At 36.6% G+C, this 14380-nt stretch overlaps 1 protein-coding gene across 1 annotated transcript in view; it reads left to right on the top strand.

Moving 5' to 3' along the window:
* The window catches only part of LOC134531347 (uncharacterized), a 353666-nt gene that overhangs the window by 284522 nt on the left and 54764 nt on the right, over positions 1-14380 (top strand). The window contains exon 30 of the mRNA XM_063367045.1: positions 11759-11879. Coding sequence (XP_063223115.1) covers positions 11759-11879 — 121 coding nt within the window. The remainder of the gene's footprint in view (positions 1-11758; positions 11880-14380) is intronic.

The following is a 14380-nucleotide window of genomic DNA, read 5'->3' as shown; positions in this document are numbered from 1 at the left end:
ACTTTAAGATCGAAGGGTGGGGAAAAAATAAAAGCAACCAAAGAGTAAAGCAAAGATGTCTGCCATAACATTCAGCTGATGGACTTATGGACTGAATTTTTGGACTGACGGTTTGGACTGGCGAGACGCTGTTCCCTCACACGGAAATTCTGACTTAGGGCTCTTGAGCCCAGAGTTAAAATTGATGGGAAGCCATCGGTCCATCAGTTCCGACTGCTCAATCAGTCCACCGTCCTTACACACACGGTAGTTCTGACTGGTCGTGTATGGAGGGGCTCGCACACCCCAGCACCAGGTGCGAGGCGCAGTGAAGCCGAGACGCCCATGGCAAACAGCTCGCCGCCTGGAACCGTCGTCACAGCAGTGTCGAGGACCAGGACAGCCGGTTGGTGAGGAACTACTCGAGCGGGCGGCTTTCCGCCTTAAACACCAACAATCAGTCTAAAATATATACATAATTTTACCTATGACAAGTTATTTGTCTATGTAAAATATGTTATCTTTAAAAAATATAAACTGCTTTTGCTTATTATGTTTTGTGAAATATCTTTACGGCGGGTATCATGTTTGTAATTAACGTAGTCATCAGATTTACAGTAATAATTAAATTTTAAAAGTAATTGAAATCACAGTAAGAAGTATAGTTTGGGGGCACAGGGTCCAGGGTCCGGAGCCGGGAGCCGAACCACCGTCTTGGATTGTGACGTCACGGCGGCCATTTTGGACTCAAAAATTCCTCAAAATTCCTCAAAAATGACTCAAAATGACTCAAAATTTCACGTTTTGAGGAAACATTTCTGGTTTTCTTCCACAAAAATTTTAAACTTAGGATTTTGAAAAACCTCATAATACTTTTGCCTTAGAAAGAACACAAAATCCTAAAAGAGGCTTAAGCATACTTATTTACAGCCTCCTTTAAGCCTCTGACGTAATATATGAGTATGACGTCACCGTTTCAATTTCCGTTACGGTTGCCATCTTGAAAATCTTTATTTATTATCCGAATTTAATTTTAAAAAATTAAAATTCGTAAACAATTCAATTAATAAAATTTTTATAATTTTTTTATATGAAAGACTTACAATTTAAGTCCTCGGTTCGAACCAGACGAATGCAAAAAAAAATTGGCAACTGATTCTTTCCTCATGGTGGCTGCTGGCAGACTGACCCCCACCACTTATGTTAAAGTATATATCGTCACCTAGTATGACATCATTTCGCCATCTTGAAAATTCTTAATTTTTATGTTAGAAAAATGTGGAAAAATTTAAAAAATCTTTAAAAAATTAATCATTAAATTGAATAATAAAAACTTAATAACTTTTTACTTAAAAACCACTGTTGCACTTATCATTACATTCGCCATCTTGGATTATATAAATGTTGCATGTTTCATTACGCCCGCCACATTGGTTGAGCACGATGTCATCGTTACACTTTACGGTACGACCACCATATTGGATCCTATTAAAGTTGCATGTTTCGTTTGGCTGCCATCTTGAAAAACCGTAATTTTATGTAAGAAAATCAGAAAAAAAAATAAAAATCATTAAAATAATTTATCAATCGAATTAAATAATAAAAATATTAAAAAAAACTATTGTTGCAATATTTGTTACGACCACCATCTTGAAAAACCTGTAATTTTATGCTAGAAATTCGGAAAAAATTTCCAAAATTATAATACAATTTTATTAATCACATTTTAATAAAACAATATTTAGAAACACACGCCTTGATGTCCTCGGTTCAAACCCGCTAAGAGCAAAAATAAAAAAAAATGTCGACAGGCTCCTTCCATGAAAGCCACCTGCCGACTGACCTACTAATACCAAGGTATATATCATCAGCTGACATGATGACATGTCCACCATCTAGTTCTCGTCTGCTGGAGGCTACCATCTTGTTTTCGGCTACAAGAGTGTACTGATGTCATGTTAATGTAATTTTTACCCGCTAGAGTGCAGTAATCATTTATTATTACTGTGATACCTGCCATATTATCATTTGGGTGCCATCTTGGTAATTTAATATTATTTAGCTAGAAATTCGGGAAAAATTCCAAAATTTATCAAAATAAAAATGTAAATAATCTACATATTGAATAAAGTGTCATGTTCGAGGAATAAAACACCACAAGTTCTTTTACAAACATAATATTTATTACATAATTTCTTTTCTACTACAGGATCACTTGCGAAAGCCAGCAATCTTACAAACATTTAGCCCTGCATAGACGTGAAATGACTAATTCTTAGCTCCAATCGGTTTATATAAGACAGAGACCAACCAGAACCTATGCTGACATAGTCTTCCTCTTCGTGACAGAGTTTCTGGATACCGTGTTTAACAGTTTGCTTCACATCGTCAGAACTGTAAATTACTTCAGCCGGTGTCTTGAATACACACTTCTTCAGTTTTTCATCAAACGGATATGACTTTCCATATATACAGTCCAACCACAAGTTATATTTCAAATGTTCGTTTGTTGCTACATCATCAGTAAGCTGATTTATTATGTTCTGTCTGATATCGTAAAGAAAATTACAAATGTCTTTCGACTCTCTAAGCGTATTTAGATAATAGTAGTCTTTCAATGTTCCACGAAATGCAGACTGCGCCAAGTAGAAGCAATTATCATTCACATGTAGGGCACCGATCACTGTCTTAGGTTTAGTAACATGTCCATATACCATACCAATCGGTTGCTGCAGATCTATTTTTTTGCTTGTACACTTTCGTGTCTCCAATCTAAAGCGATGAGTCGAAATTTCTGCAGGTAGTTCAGCAGTAGGCGCACGGACTTCACCTTTACAGTTTTTCACATGTCGTCGCAAATTATCAATTCGAGTAAACCATTCATGACACTCATCAGAGCATTCTCTCATCTCGTGACGACGAGCATTGCTGTTTTTGAGGAAATATTGTCGCAGTAACAGCACCGACGTTCGTTAGTTGTTGTCGAATAAACAGCCATTGAAGTCTTCATCGAGGGCGAAACGTCGTTCATCGTGGTTTCCTGCACAGCCAGCACTGAAGTCATTAAGCTCTCTTCTGCTGGTGGTACCACGACTGTTGAAGTCATAGGCGTACGCAGGACTTTAGTAGTGGTGGATTCAGATTACACAACACCCCTATCATTCATGGACCCCGAGCCTAAAGCGGGGAGTCCGGTGGTCCTCCCCCGAAAAAATTTGGATTTGAAAGCGCAAAATGGTACTCTTTAAGGTGTTTCACAACAAAAACATTAAATACACAGATGTAAAAAATTTAACATTTTTTATGACAAATTATGGCTTTGAACGTTATAATCGCGAGGAAAACTACTAAACTATTTACAGTTTTAAGCTTTGTTGAGCCATAAAGTAAATTGCACAAATTGTTTGCACGGAATTCATGCTGGTGGCTTTGAAAAACCGTACTTACATGTTTTCTGAAGACGCCAAATAAATGCTAGAAAAAACATTCTCGAATGTTAAGTTTTAAAATCAACAAATCAAGGGAGTTTTTGTATCATACCTCAAATATGTAAAATATTAAAATAATAAAAATACACAAATAAGAGTGGGCAAAAGTTTTAACTTTTGGAATACAATAATAATGTTTTGTCGGCGACTGCATATAAGTCATCGAGTAAGCCTATCCGATTAGTAAAATGTATTTTAAGTAGTTGTATATGTTTAGATACAATATTGTTCAAAATTTCTTTTGAAAACAAGTTTACAAGTCCAGAACAAAAAATAAAAAACCTTAGGGAAATCTGCTGAACATAATACTCTGTATTACTAAAGGGCCATTCGTCGATGAAACGGAACAATGTTTTTAAATTCGTCAATGATAGCATTTGTGTTTGCACAAGCAGCCAGTTTTTGCTCCACAAGTGGAATCATCAGGTTTTTCAAGCATTCCTGGCGCATTGTAGACCTAAGCTTTGATTTTATGATAATAAGCTTTGAAAAAGTTATTTCGCTTGTACAGCTAGTTACAGGCATTGTTGCAAATGTATTCATTACTGCACTGAAGCTTTTGTAGGTTGAACTTCGCTGAAACATTGACAGCCAATCAATCCAGTCAGAAACCGTTTTAGGTTGAAATTCGGTGTCCATATCTCCTTTTGTCTTCAAAAGCTTCACTTCTGCTTCTAGTTCCGTAGCATTCACTTTGAACTGTTTTGAGAGAACTTCAAAGTCACTACTTTCACACTTGTAAGGACCCAAATTTAACCCAATTAGTTTTCCTGTGGCAGAGATTAATTTCTTGGTTTCTTGTTTCTTGTGCAAACCTAGAGTTGATACCTTGATATAGACTGTCCAAAACAGAATGAAATGTAAACAGTTTCAAATCATCATTTTTGGTTTCTGCGTAGAAGGCAGTAGAAAAGCACGAACTGACAATGCCTTCTAAGATGACTGAGACTTTTCTTTTTCGAACTGTAGGGATTTGAACATCCAGTAAGTTTCCTTAGTTTTGGTAAAAATGTCCTCAAATTCTTCTTCGTTGTTTCACATTTCTACCAAGGCAAGGGCCAGGCTTTCAACATCTTCAACTGCTTGACAAAGGTCTATTTTAGTATTTTGCAGGGCTTTGATCACTTTCACCACAAGCTGAAGGATTGGATGCATGATTTGCAAAGACGCGATGAAGTTGAAAGATTGCACTTGTAGCAAAATGCCTTTACCTTTATCCCGGAGTTTTGAGTCGGAAGTAGATTCTGTATACTCTTCAATGGCTTTTACAATGTAAACCAAGTGAGCATGAATAACAGACACAGCTTCTGAACGGCACGCCCAACGAGTATCTGAAAGGGATTTTAGAGTCTTGATTTTGATAGTAGTTTCTTTTACAATATCCTCATAGATAGCATGCCTCTTAGGACTACCTTCAATATAGCTGAAAATTATCTGTACTATTCCAAAGAAATCAAATATGGTTATATTTTCCTTGTGACTAGTGCAGGCGCTTACTAAGGCAAGATTCAGACAATGTGCATAACAAGGCACATACATTATCGATGAATTGACCTCTTTGCATCTTGCCTGTACGCCGGTAAATTCACCTGCCATTGCCGACGCCCCATCAAAACACACACAAACTACATCTTTCCACAGAACACCTACTTCAGTCAGTACACAGTTTATCGCTTTAAATATGTTTTCGGCATCAGTTGACTTCAATCGCTGTAAGGACGTCAATTCCTCGACAGGATATTTATCTCCTTTAAGTATGTAGCGAAACACGACTGCCAGTTGCTCATGATGGCTCACATCAGATGTTTCGTCGGCAATAATTGCAAATGGTTGGCCCCTAATTTCATCACTTATATTACTGTGTATTACTTGTATTACTGTGCTTAGGGACGCTAATATGTCGTTCTGAATATGGTTGCTGAGATAAATACAGTTGTTAGGAGAAATTTCAATGTAACTCTTAAAAATGGGATCGTATTTTTCCAGAAGGCTAACGATTTCAAGAAAAATACCTTTCTCGTCACTCTCCTCGCTCACGTCATGACCTCTAAAGGGTTTTCCACCTTTTACCAATAGACGGACAATATCAATAATCCGTGACATGTACTTATGATTTTCCAGATGTTTTTTCTCTTTTCCTTTTAATTCAGCTTCCTTAGCATCATCCAACATAACATCAACTTGTTTACTTACATTAAAATTTTCCCAGCCAACCATACATCTACTCTTTTCATGTGTTTTGAACATTTCGTGAGCTTTATGCCACGAAGAAAACCCCATTGTTGTAAATGCATTTTTAATTGACCCAGGAGCTGAACTGTCATTAAGAGCGAAACAACGACATGCAAAACAATAAGCAGCATCTTTCATAACGCTATACTCAAGCCATTTGTAATATTGAACGATCTATTCCTAGAATATTTCCCCTTTCCAATAGTTTTTACAGGGTAGGTTGAAAGACAATAATGATATGGTCCACGAGAAGTTCTAGCCAATTTCTCTAGTCTGTTCTTTGGTAGGTATTGACAAGGATCATCAAGCTCAGCTTGTCTTTTCACAGGTTCTTCATCCGTTTTATCGTCTTTGCAAACAATATCCGTACTGGGACCAGCAACAACAGCTGAAAGGAAAGGGTACGTACAGGTAGTTTCAAATTCAACTTAATCATTATGTATTGTGATTAAGGGACTCGCCTACCCATGCCCAAATTGCACTGTCGTGGAGAACAGGAGAAGCCCTGTAAAGCCTGCTCCACACGATGCCCAATTTCGCTACACATTCTGTTATATCCGTGGGTATAAAAGTGGGCATAAAAGTTTGTTTAGCAGAAGAGAAGAAATAATTCATTTCTCCAAATACACGAGACATAGAATACTAACAGAAAACCAGCACTTAGTTGCCGACCAAAGCAAGCATAACAGAGTAGAATAAATATGCTGCTGTACATTTTACCAAATACTGAAAATATATTAAAATTGCAGTTGTTTATTTTAAAAATTATTTAATCTAAAAAAAGTCTTGCAGTTTCATTTAAGCCAACACGTGTGGCGTTTCTAAGAAACATTAAATAAAATGTAAAAATACATGCTACTTGGAACAATTTATATAATACAATAATATAATTATAAAAAAATGTCAGATGTTTAACACCATGCTTTGAACCACACCACAATTCGCATTTTGAATCCTATCTGCGCGCTCTACCACTACACTACCGAAGCTATTATAGTTCGGTCGAGATACAGTGTATTATTAAGAAAGTAAAGCAGGTTTTCTAACGTATTTTAAAACTTCTGATTACTTTTTTTTATAACCATTTAGTTTAAATGATATAGTTCACGGTAGTTTCACACTTTCACTATCATATAGTTTTATTTGACACACAAATACGTTTAGTATCTCTACTGCACGTAGGTCCGTCATTTTGATGACTCTGGCACGTTCTATTACCGTTTTGTTTAAGACTTCTGTTATGAAAAATTTCATACCCGAAGGAAGACCTGTTGAAAGGGTGCTGAAAAATAACCCACACGAGAGCAGACGCGCTAACAGAAAAAAGGTATGAAAACTGCTAAGGAAATGGGTATCGTGTGGGGCTTGTCTAAGCACACAAAACCATCAAATGTCCGTCCAAAGTGTTTATCTAAAAGAGGAACGCAATTTTTAAACAACTGTCCTTAACGCCTTAAGTACTTTCAAGACAACGCACATTCAATAACAGCAATTTTTAAAAGCCTTCAAAACAGCTAAAACTGGCTTATTCAGCAGGCCGCTATCTCTCAAAATATACTAACCTTGCATTGGACTTTCCACCCCATTTTACGCTAATGCAATTAAAAAATAAATATAAAGTACCACAGATTAAATATAGGAAAAATAACTTACGGTTTTCAGGCTGAACATACGTACCCTCCGATCTGGAACTGAAATCCTTTTCGGGATCGGGCTTTTTCATTTTAATCACCCATTTAGGTTATACATCATACAGACCGATATATACAGCAATTAACGAACCATAACAACTAACTGTCAACTAGTGAAAATAAAATGATAATTATTTAATGACTGATCCACATAACAAACACAAGCTGTACTCGTGTACTCATTAGAACAGTAAACTGATGAGTAAACAGTAAGAATAAACACTACACAATAGTGCTACCTGGCGGACGGCGGCTATTATTCCGTGCGCCTGCCGAGTGGAGTGAACAGTGGACACCGAGCGCGCATTCTATGTTATTCGAGGAGAACTAGGAGAAGTATTTACATTTCAGAAGTTTCGTAGCCACGGCCCGCGTGTACAACTCAAGTAATTGCACCTGGCTTGTTTCCGTGTGTATAGATGGTTCGATTGATAATTGATATATTGATAGTGTTATGAGCACATATCTGTAACTCGACACAATTGGAAAACATATTGTTTGTAAATAATACTGTTTTTTGTAAGTATGTATTATTTCTGCTTGTAAAAAACAAATAACGTTAACCCCAATGGTAGTGCCAAGGCACCTGTGGCACCTACCGTGCGCACGCCTATGTAAATGCTTTCCATGAAATTTAACCAAAGTAATTCATAACATTTCTTAACAGCTCTGAACCATTATTCCTATTTACATATTAAAAAATTATTATCCTTCATATCAAAGTTATTCTTAATAAATATTCTTATATATATATATATATATATATATATATATATATAACAAATTCTCATTGTGCATTGCTACAAGCTAGTAGAGGTATAAATAGACTACTGCCAGATTACAGGCCCTCTGAGATTTTTGAGGGTTCCAAGATGTGATAGACTTGGATAATTAACTTGTCATACTCAAACGGTAGTGTTATTCTTCGGGATATGTAGCCTCGGCCCCTCGTTGTAACTTATCCTCAAACATATCCATGTTACGACGAAATGGCGTATCCATGTTGGGTGGATCCTGCCTTCACAGGAGTACATGCGAGTTAAATCGAGCATGTAAAACAATTGCAATATTTTGTTGAATAATCTGCTCATTTGAGTATTGGGACCCTAGGGTCAAGGACACAATCAATTGTTTGGTTAAATAAGTTAGCTAGGGGTTGCTTGGTGACGACGATGTTGTAATGAGGTGCCTCATCGTCTCGTAATATCCGGGGCTCTAACAGCTTACCCGATTGTGATTATAAATAAGCTTATCTCCTTCTGTATGCGGTTGAATTATCACCCACATTCTCTTCTGTTCTGGATGAGGTTGGATCAGAGAAGGTGTGGCCAGCATGTGATGGGTATAATGGATAGTACAATGGGTTGGTGCTGGGTGCAGGATTGGTCAGCCGAAGGTTCAGCTCCGTCCCCACATATTAACACCCCGTTAGGGATCTTCTTGATGTTAAGGATGAATGTTCCCAGTGCCTGACTGGTGGCGCCAGTACTGAGTCGCTTAAAAAGTGCTGGACCGTTAAACAACTGTTGTTGCCCAGTTAAACCCGGTGGTGCACACACTGGGGTCCAGTTATGTTAATCTTGGCAAGCGGAGATAGCCGAATAACATTCTCAGGTGAGTGGGTGCGTTGGGAGTGGGCCTGAATCATTGCGATAAGATGCTTGTCGCTTGCAGTGTCGGATCCTTTGCTAGCACTTGTATCCGTGGCAGAATCCAACAGACTCACAGAACGGATGCGTGGGTGCGAACATATAGCATCTCCGCGCCAAGGCAACTCACTCAGTACCTCAGCTTGGTACCAAGAACGTTTACCAAAGTGAGCTCTGCTGGGGATTCCTCGTCCCCCGACATCCTCAGAGGTTGGAAAGAGAGATCTGGAGGTGTGTTAAGAGCCTCTCTACAGACAATGGCCAAAGGTTCGAAAACTTTAAATGGGTAGGTCATCCTTGCCGGGCCCTCAAGCTGTTGGGTCCCAAAAGACTTGGCTCAATGTGCAAAACCAATCGTAATTGCTAGTCTGTGCACACATTGATGTAAAATCTGGGGCGTTGAAGCCAGTGGGGTATCCGAGGGGCTGGTTCTACGGGACCAGTTTCCCAGGCATCCCCTGTGTCTTGGACCGGGACAGTTACCGCACTACCTCAAGGGCTAACAGACCATATAGGCCTGCAAGTGCATGAAAAATCCAGGCATTAGGGGATGGGGTGACCCTTGTTGATGCTGGGATTCCCCGCTGGTGAGGAAAATATAAAATAACTGTTAAGAGTAGAGTTTAAAATTCAAATTTATATTTGTGCCAAAAAATTACTATTGGCAGCACAATTCACACTCACAAATGGTAGCTTAGATCGCTTAGAGCACGTCCATTATTGTAAATATGGGAATGTTTAAAATATTGTTGTTGTTTTAATTAACTTTTATACTTTGTATATCCTGACCCAGTTACGGTATCATTCCCATACGTATAACATTTAATTCCTTCTGAAATTGTTAATTTTATTTTGGTTAGTAAAACAGCGAATATTGAGACTTACTATTGAGGCTAATTTAAATTTAAAAGCCCATGTATGTTACTTGTACTAAACTGAAGTGACGTGAGGAACTATTCTGATTCTGTTTTTTGATTTCTTTTAGAATTTTTATTCTGAAAAGCTTCATTGTAAGAAACGTCTACCTAAATGCAGTCTGGGCTGTTACCAACAATCTCTCTGGACAAATATTTTAACAATGGAATGTTCCAAACAAAGCTATTAGCAACCAATTTCTGGTCATTTTGCAAAGGCGATTTATTCGTGTTGCAGTGAGAGCGGATAAAAAAATGCGAAGAATATTGCGCGTTTGTGCGTTTGTAATAATCGATGTACTGTTTGCTGAACTCTGCACGTGCATGCCGACGCCGCAATTTTACAGGTTAGTTAGTTAGTTAGTTAGTTAGTTAGTTAGTGACTTGTTACCAAGACACGCATAAAAAATAAGCTTTCTTGAAATTGGCAGCAAAGTGAGTCAAACACGTAGCACCTAATTCTTAATTATTTTGCTTCTAATATTTAGTGGTTTCTACATTATTTTAAATAAATTTATAGTTAAATAATTTATATTTTTATAAAAAATGTAAGTAAATATGTCTATACTTAATGTTTTTTTTATGAACTCAATGGCAAATATTTATATCAATCGTTACAGTTAGAGATAGCCATGCAAGCATGTGGTATGACGCATTTGATTCAACCGTTCGTATTTAAAGTTCATCTTAAAACACTTTATTTTTAGTATACCATTAATAAATCTATAAAAGATTTACTAAAAACACTAAAACTTATGTTTTAGCAGTGTTTTATAAAAATGACCTTTTTATTGATATATAAATGATATACTAACAGTAAAGTGCTTCAAAACGACCACTACATAACTGTATGCCACACAATTTTATGCTTTCAGTACCTATATCGACTAACACAAATGTTGACCATTAAGTTAATAAACACCATTTAGCAATGGCTTTTTAGCAAGAAAAGCCTTTCATAAACAATTATATATGATTATATCATAAATTTATTTAATATCACGTGCAAAAAGCACGAAATATTAGAATTCCAATTTTTTAGGATCTACCGCCGTTAGCTCGGTTGACATGAGTCGAAAGGTTCGGTCTCTGAGTCACGGAGTGTCAATCGCACTCACTCAAATTAAAAAAAAAAAAAGCCAGCAAATATTCTATTTAATTTTTTTATTTAAATCAGTGATTGCTTGTAATTATTTCAGTGACTCGCAAGGATTTCTACTTTTCTTGCTGCGAATTTCACAAGATAGAATATTGTTTGTCAGAGAAATTCACTGATTTTTCAGTTATATGAACCCTTAAGCAGAAAATTAGCTTAAATTACGCAGGCAGTTTTTAAGTTAATTTTTTTAGTTAAAGCTTGTCGACAGTGAAGTCATTTCAGAAGGAAAATATATTTTTAATTTTTACAAAAGAATCCTTTGGAAACCATGTACCAAGAAATAGTATGAAATACGTGTTTCAAGATAATACTGAATAATTCTTACGAAAATTGGTGCATATTTTATATTTAATTGATGTTTCGTTCATTCGTTTTTTTTAAACCAGGAAATGATAATAGAATAAAAACCAAATTGACTTATTTTGTTTTATAATGCTTATAATGCCGCTGTTAATATTGGAATGTTACTCTGGGTACAAAAGTGACAGTATTTTTTTTTTGCAGGATTACAAGCTATTTCTTGACAACTGTTTGCCAATGGAATCTTTTGTGAAAGTACAGGGAAATATTTATTTCTGTGTGTGGTTTCCCACCGCGCCTGAAACACGGAAATGCCTCGCCCCTGAGGTCGGAAGCATTGTTTCAGCGGGAGTCCGGTGGTGGAGCTCCCTGGCGCTGCCATCGCCGGGCGAGCCAGCCCGCGGGACAGCGGGGGAGCGGGGGTGTGTACTGAGCTGCTGGCCCTGAGATTACCCGGGAGTTTGTGCGTGGGTTGTCTCGCGCCCCGGGACTCTGAGACTGTGGAGACTGCCCGGGCACAGATATAAAAAGAGTCTGAACTTTTACCAAATATTCCTTTTGAAATCAAATCACAAGTTAGATGTCGTAAATGTAGATGGAATAATGATTTTTTTTCTAACCATTGAAAAGATATGTTCCACAATTTGAATATTGTCATGCTCACAGATGAAACTGGAAAGCTATTCAGAGATCGGTTAAAAAATACCTCTAGCAAATGAAGGTACTGGGACAACACAAGGCATAAATTCCCGGGTAAGAATACGAACCCATTACTACTACGAACACTTTTTGGCAGTGATACTGATATTTCCGTGTAAATGTATAAATTAAAGGATATCTGTATTTTTTCATTAATATATATCTTTTCTTTTACAAAAAGAATGTGCAGTGCAAGTCATATTCGGATGCCAATTTATATTACATAGGTCAACAAGTCTGGAGTAAAGCATATGAATAAATAGCACTTGTATAAAAAAGGTACAGAATCTCAAGGGGAACTTGCGTTAGCAAATGAACGATTTGTTAACAATAAATAAAATAAGACCACCAAATAATTAAATGAAATTACACAAACGAGATGTGTCACTCAGTTTCCGTGTCAGAGCCGCGTGCTGTTTCCCTCCCGGCCGCGAGTCACAGAGACTGAGCTGACCCGCCTGCGCCCGTACTCGCCATTTGCCAACAGCACTGTCAGTGTAGACCGATGTGAACCAAACACACACTTTTTAATGTGTATCTTAGCTCTCGGTATACTGTATTTGGTTGGAGTAATTACTTGAATCAGAAGTTTCATGGAATGGAAATCTATAACCACTATGCTGACATTTGTGGAGAATAACGGAAACCAAATTTAACAAAGCAAAAAAGAAGATTTATAGAGTTTTAACTGTTTAATGAATTTTTAACAAAATGGCTCTTTTATTAGGGTGATAAAATTCCTTGTCGAAAATCAGCCAGAGTTTAGTAATTTTTAAAATCTTGTTTGGCATTTATTAGAGCCGTTTCTTTATATAGGTTAACATTTCGCTCCGCAAATCGAATAATTCAGTAGTCGACGTAGCTGCTCTAGCAACGAATTCTAGCGGCGTGTGTGGAAACTACGCGTGATTCACTTTCACAATTAAAAAAAAAAATAATATCCGTATATGTATCACGCTCAACAATATTTAGAAGAATTCCACGTTAAAATTCGTGTGCGAGTTTCATATCATAAGTGTATTTTAAACACAAGAACACGTGAATTTTCTCGTTACTAAGATTAGATGTCATACATCTCTGGCGAGTACTAAAACTCGCTCACAATTTTTTGTTAAATATCATTTAAATGTCAGAAAAATCATATACACTAGTAATGAAATAACAAACAAATACTGCATTAAAATTCTGATGTACAAAGCGCTATGAGTTGCAGGAAGAAAAATTTCTTGATTGTACGACAGCACCAGTCAATGAGGAATCTTTGCGCCACATGCTCCTGGATTTAAATTGTTAAATTGATAGAACTTTTAGTACAGAAAAGTTATATCATTTCGTGGTTAGAAGCAGAATTATTGTTTTATGTACAAAAACTAGTAACCTGCATGTGTTGATTATTTTTTGGCTTGGAATGGGGCTACGATCTGTTGATAAAAGTAACTAAATAATGACTAGCATGGAAAAAATAATATTATAGCTGACTTATTTTTTACGTGAATATTATTTAAATTTTAATCAAACAATTTGCACGTGACGAAATTACGCGTCGCCTCTCGCTAAGATAATATTCGATCCAAACCCGGCTTGTTTGGAGAAGGAATTTCCACAACTTGGAGGAGTTTCACACCAAGGCCAGATGCTGCTCCACGATCATCATTTCTCACCTACAGAGATAAAAAGTGTCTCTACTTTTACAAAAGATTTCTTTGGTAACCAGATACATTAATTTTTTTTGTAATATCTTCTAATAATATATTGTAACTTTGAATAATAAATTGTTATGGGTGCTTTTTCATGTATGAAATACGTTTTTGAGATAATTCTGAATATTTCTCTCGAAAATCGGCACATAATTTTATATTTTTTTGATGTTTTATTCAAGCATAATTTTTAAACCATGGTACAGACATTCGATCATTCAATAATTGTACTTTATTTTGTTTTGTTACGCTTGTTTATGTGCGCAGTTAAAACTGGGAAGCTAATAAGCGATCGGTTTAAAAAATACTTTATCTATTGAAGTTACTGGGACAACACAAGGCATAAATTCCCGGGTAAGAATACAAACCTAGTGTTACTACGAACCCTTTTTGTAATGATACAGTGGTTTTCGTTTAAATGTACAAGTGTACAAATATCTGCTATTTTACATGAATATGTCTGTTCTATTTACAAAACAAAAGCACAAACACAGTTTATAAACATTTCCTTGGGTTTGACGACTACATGGAATCGCCTATACAATATTATTCAGCTTTATGAATTGGCTTCA

This window comes from Bacillus rossius, chromosome 3 (genome assembly GCF_032445375.1).
Source record: "Bacillus rossius redtenbacheri isolate Brsri chromosome 3, Brsri_v3, whole genome shotgun sequence".
Classification (NCBI taxonomy): Eukaryota; Metazoa; Arthropoda; class Insecta; order Phasmatodea; family Bacillidae; genus Bacillus; species Bacillus rossius.
This window is presented reverse-complemented; position numbering and strand designations above follow the sequence as displayed.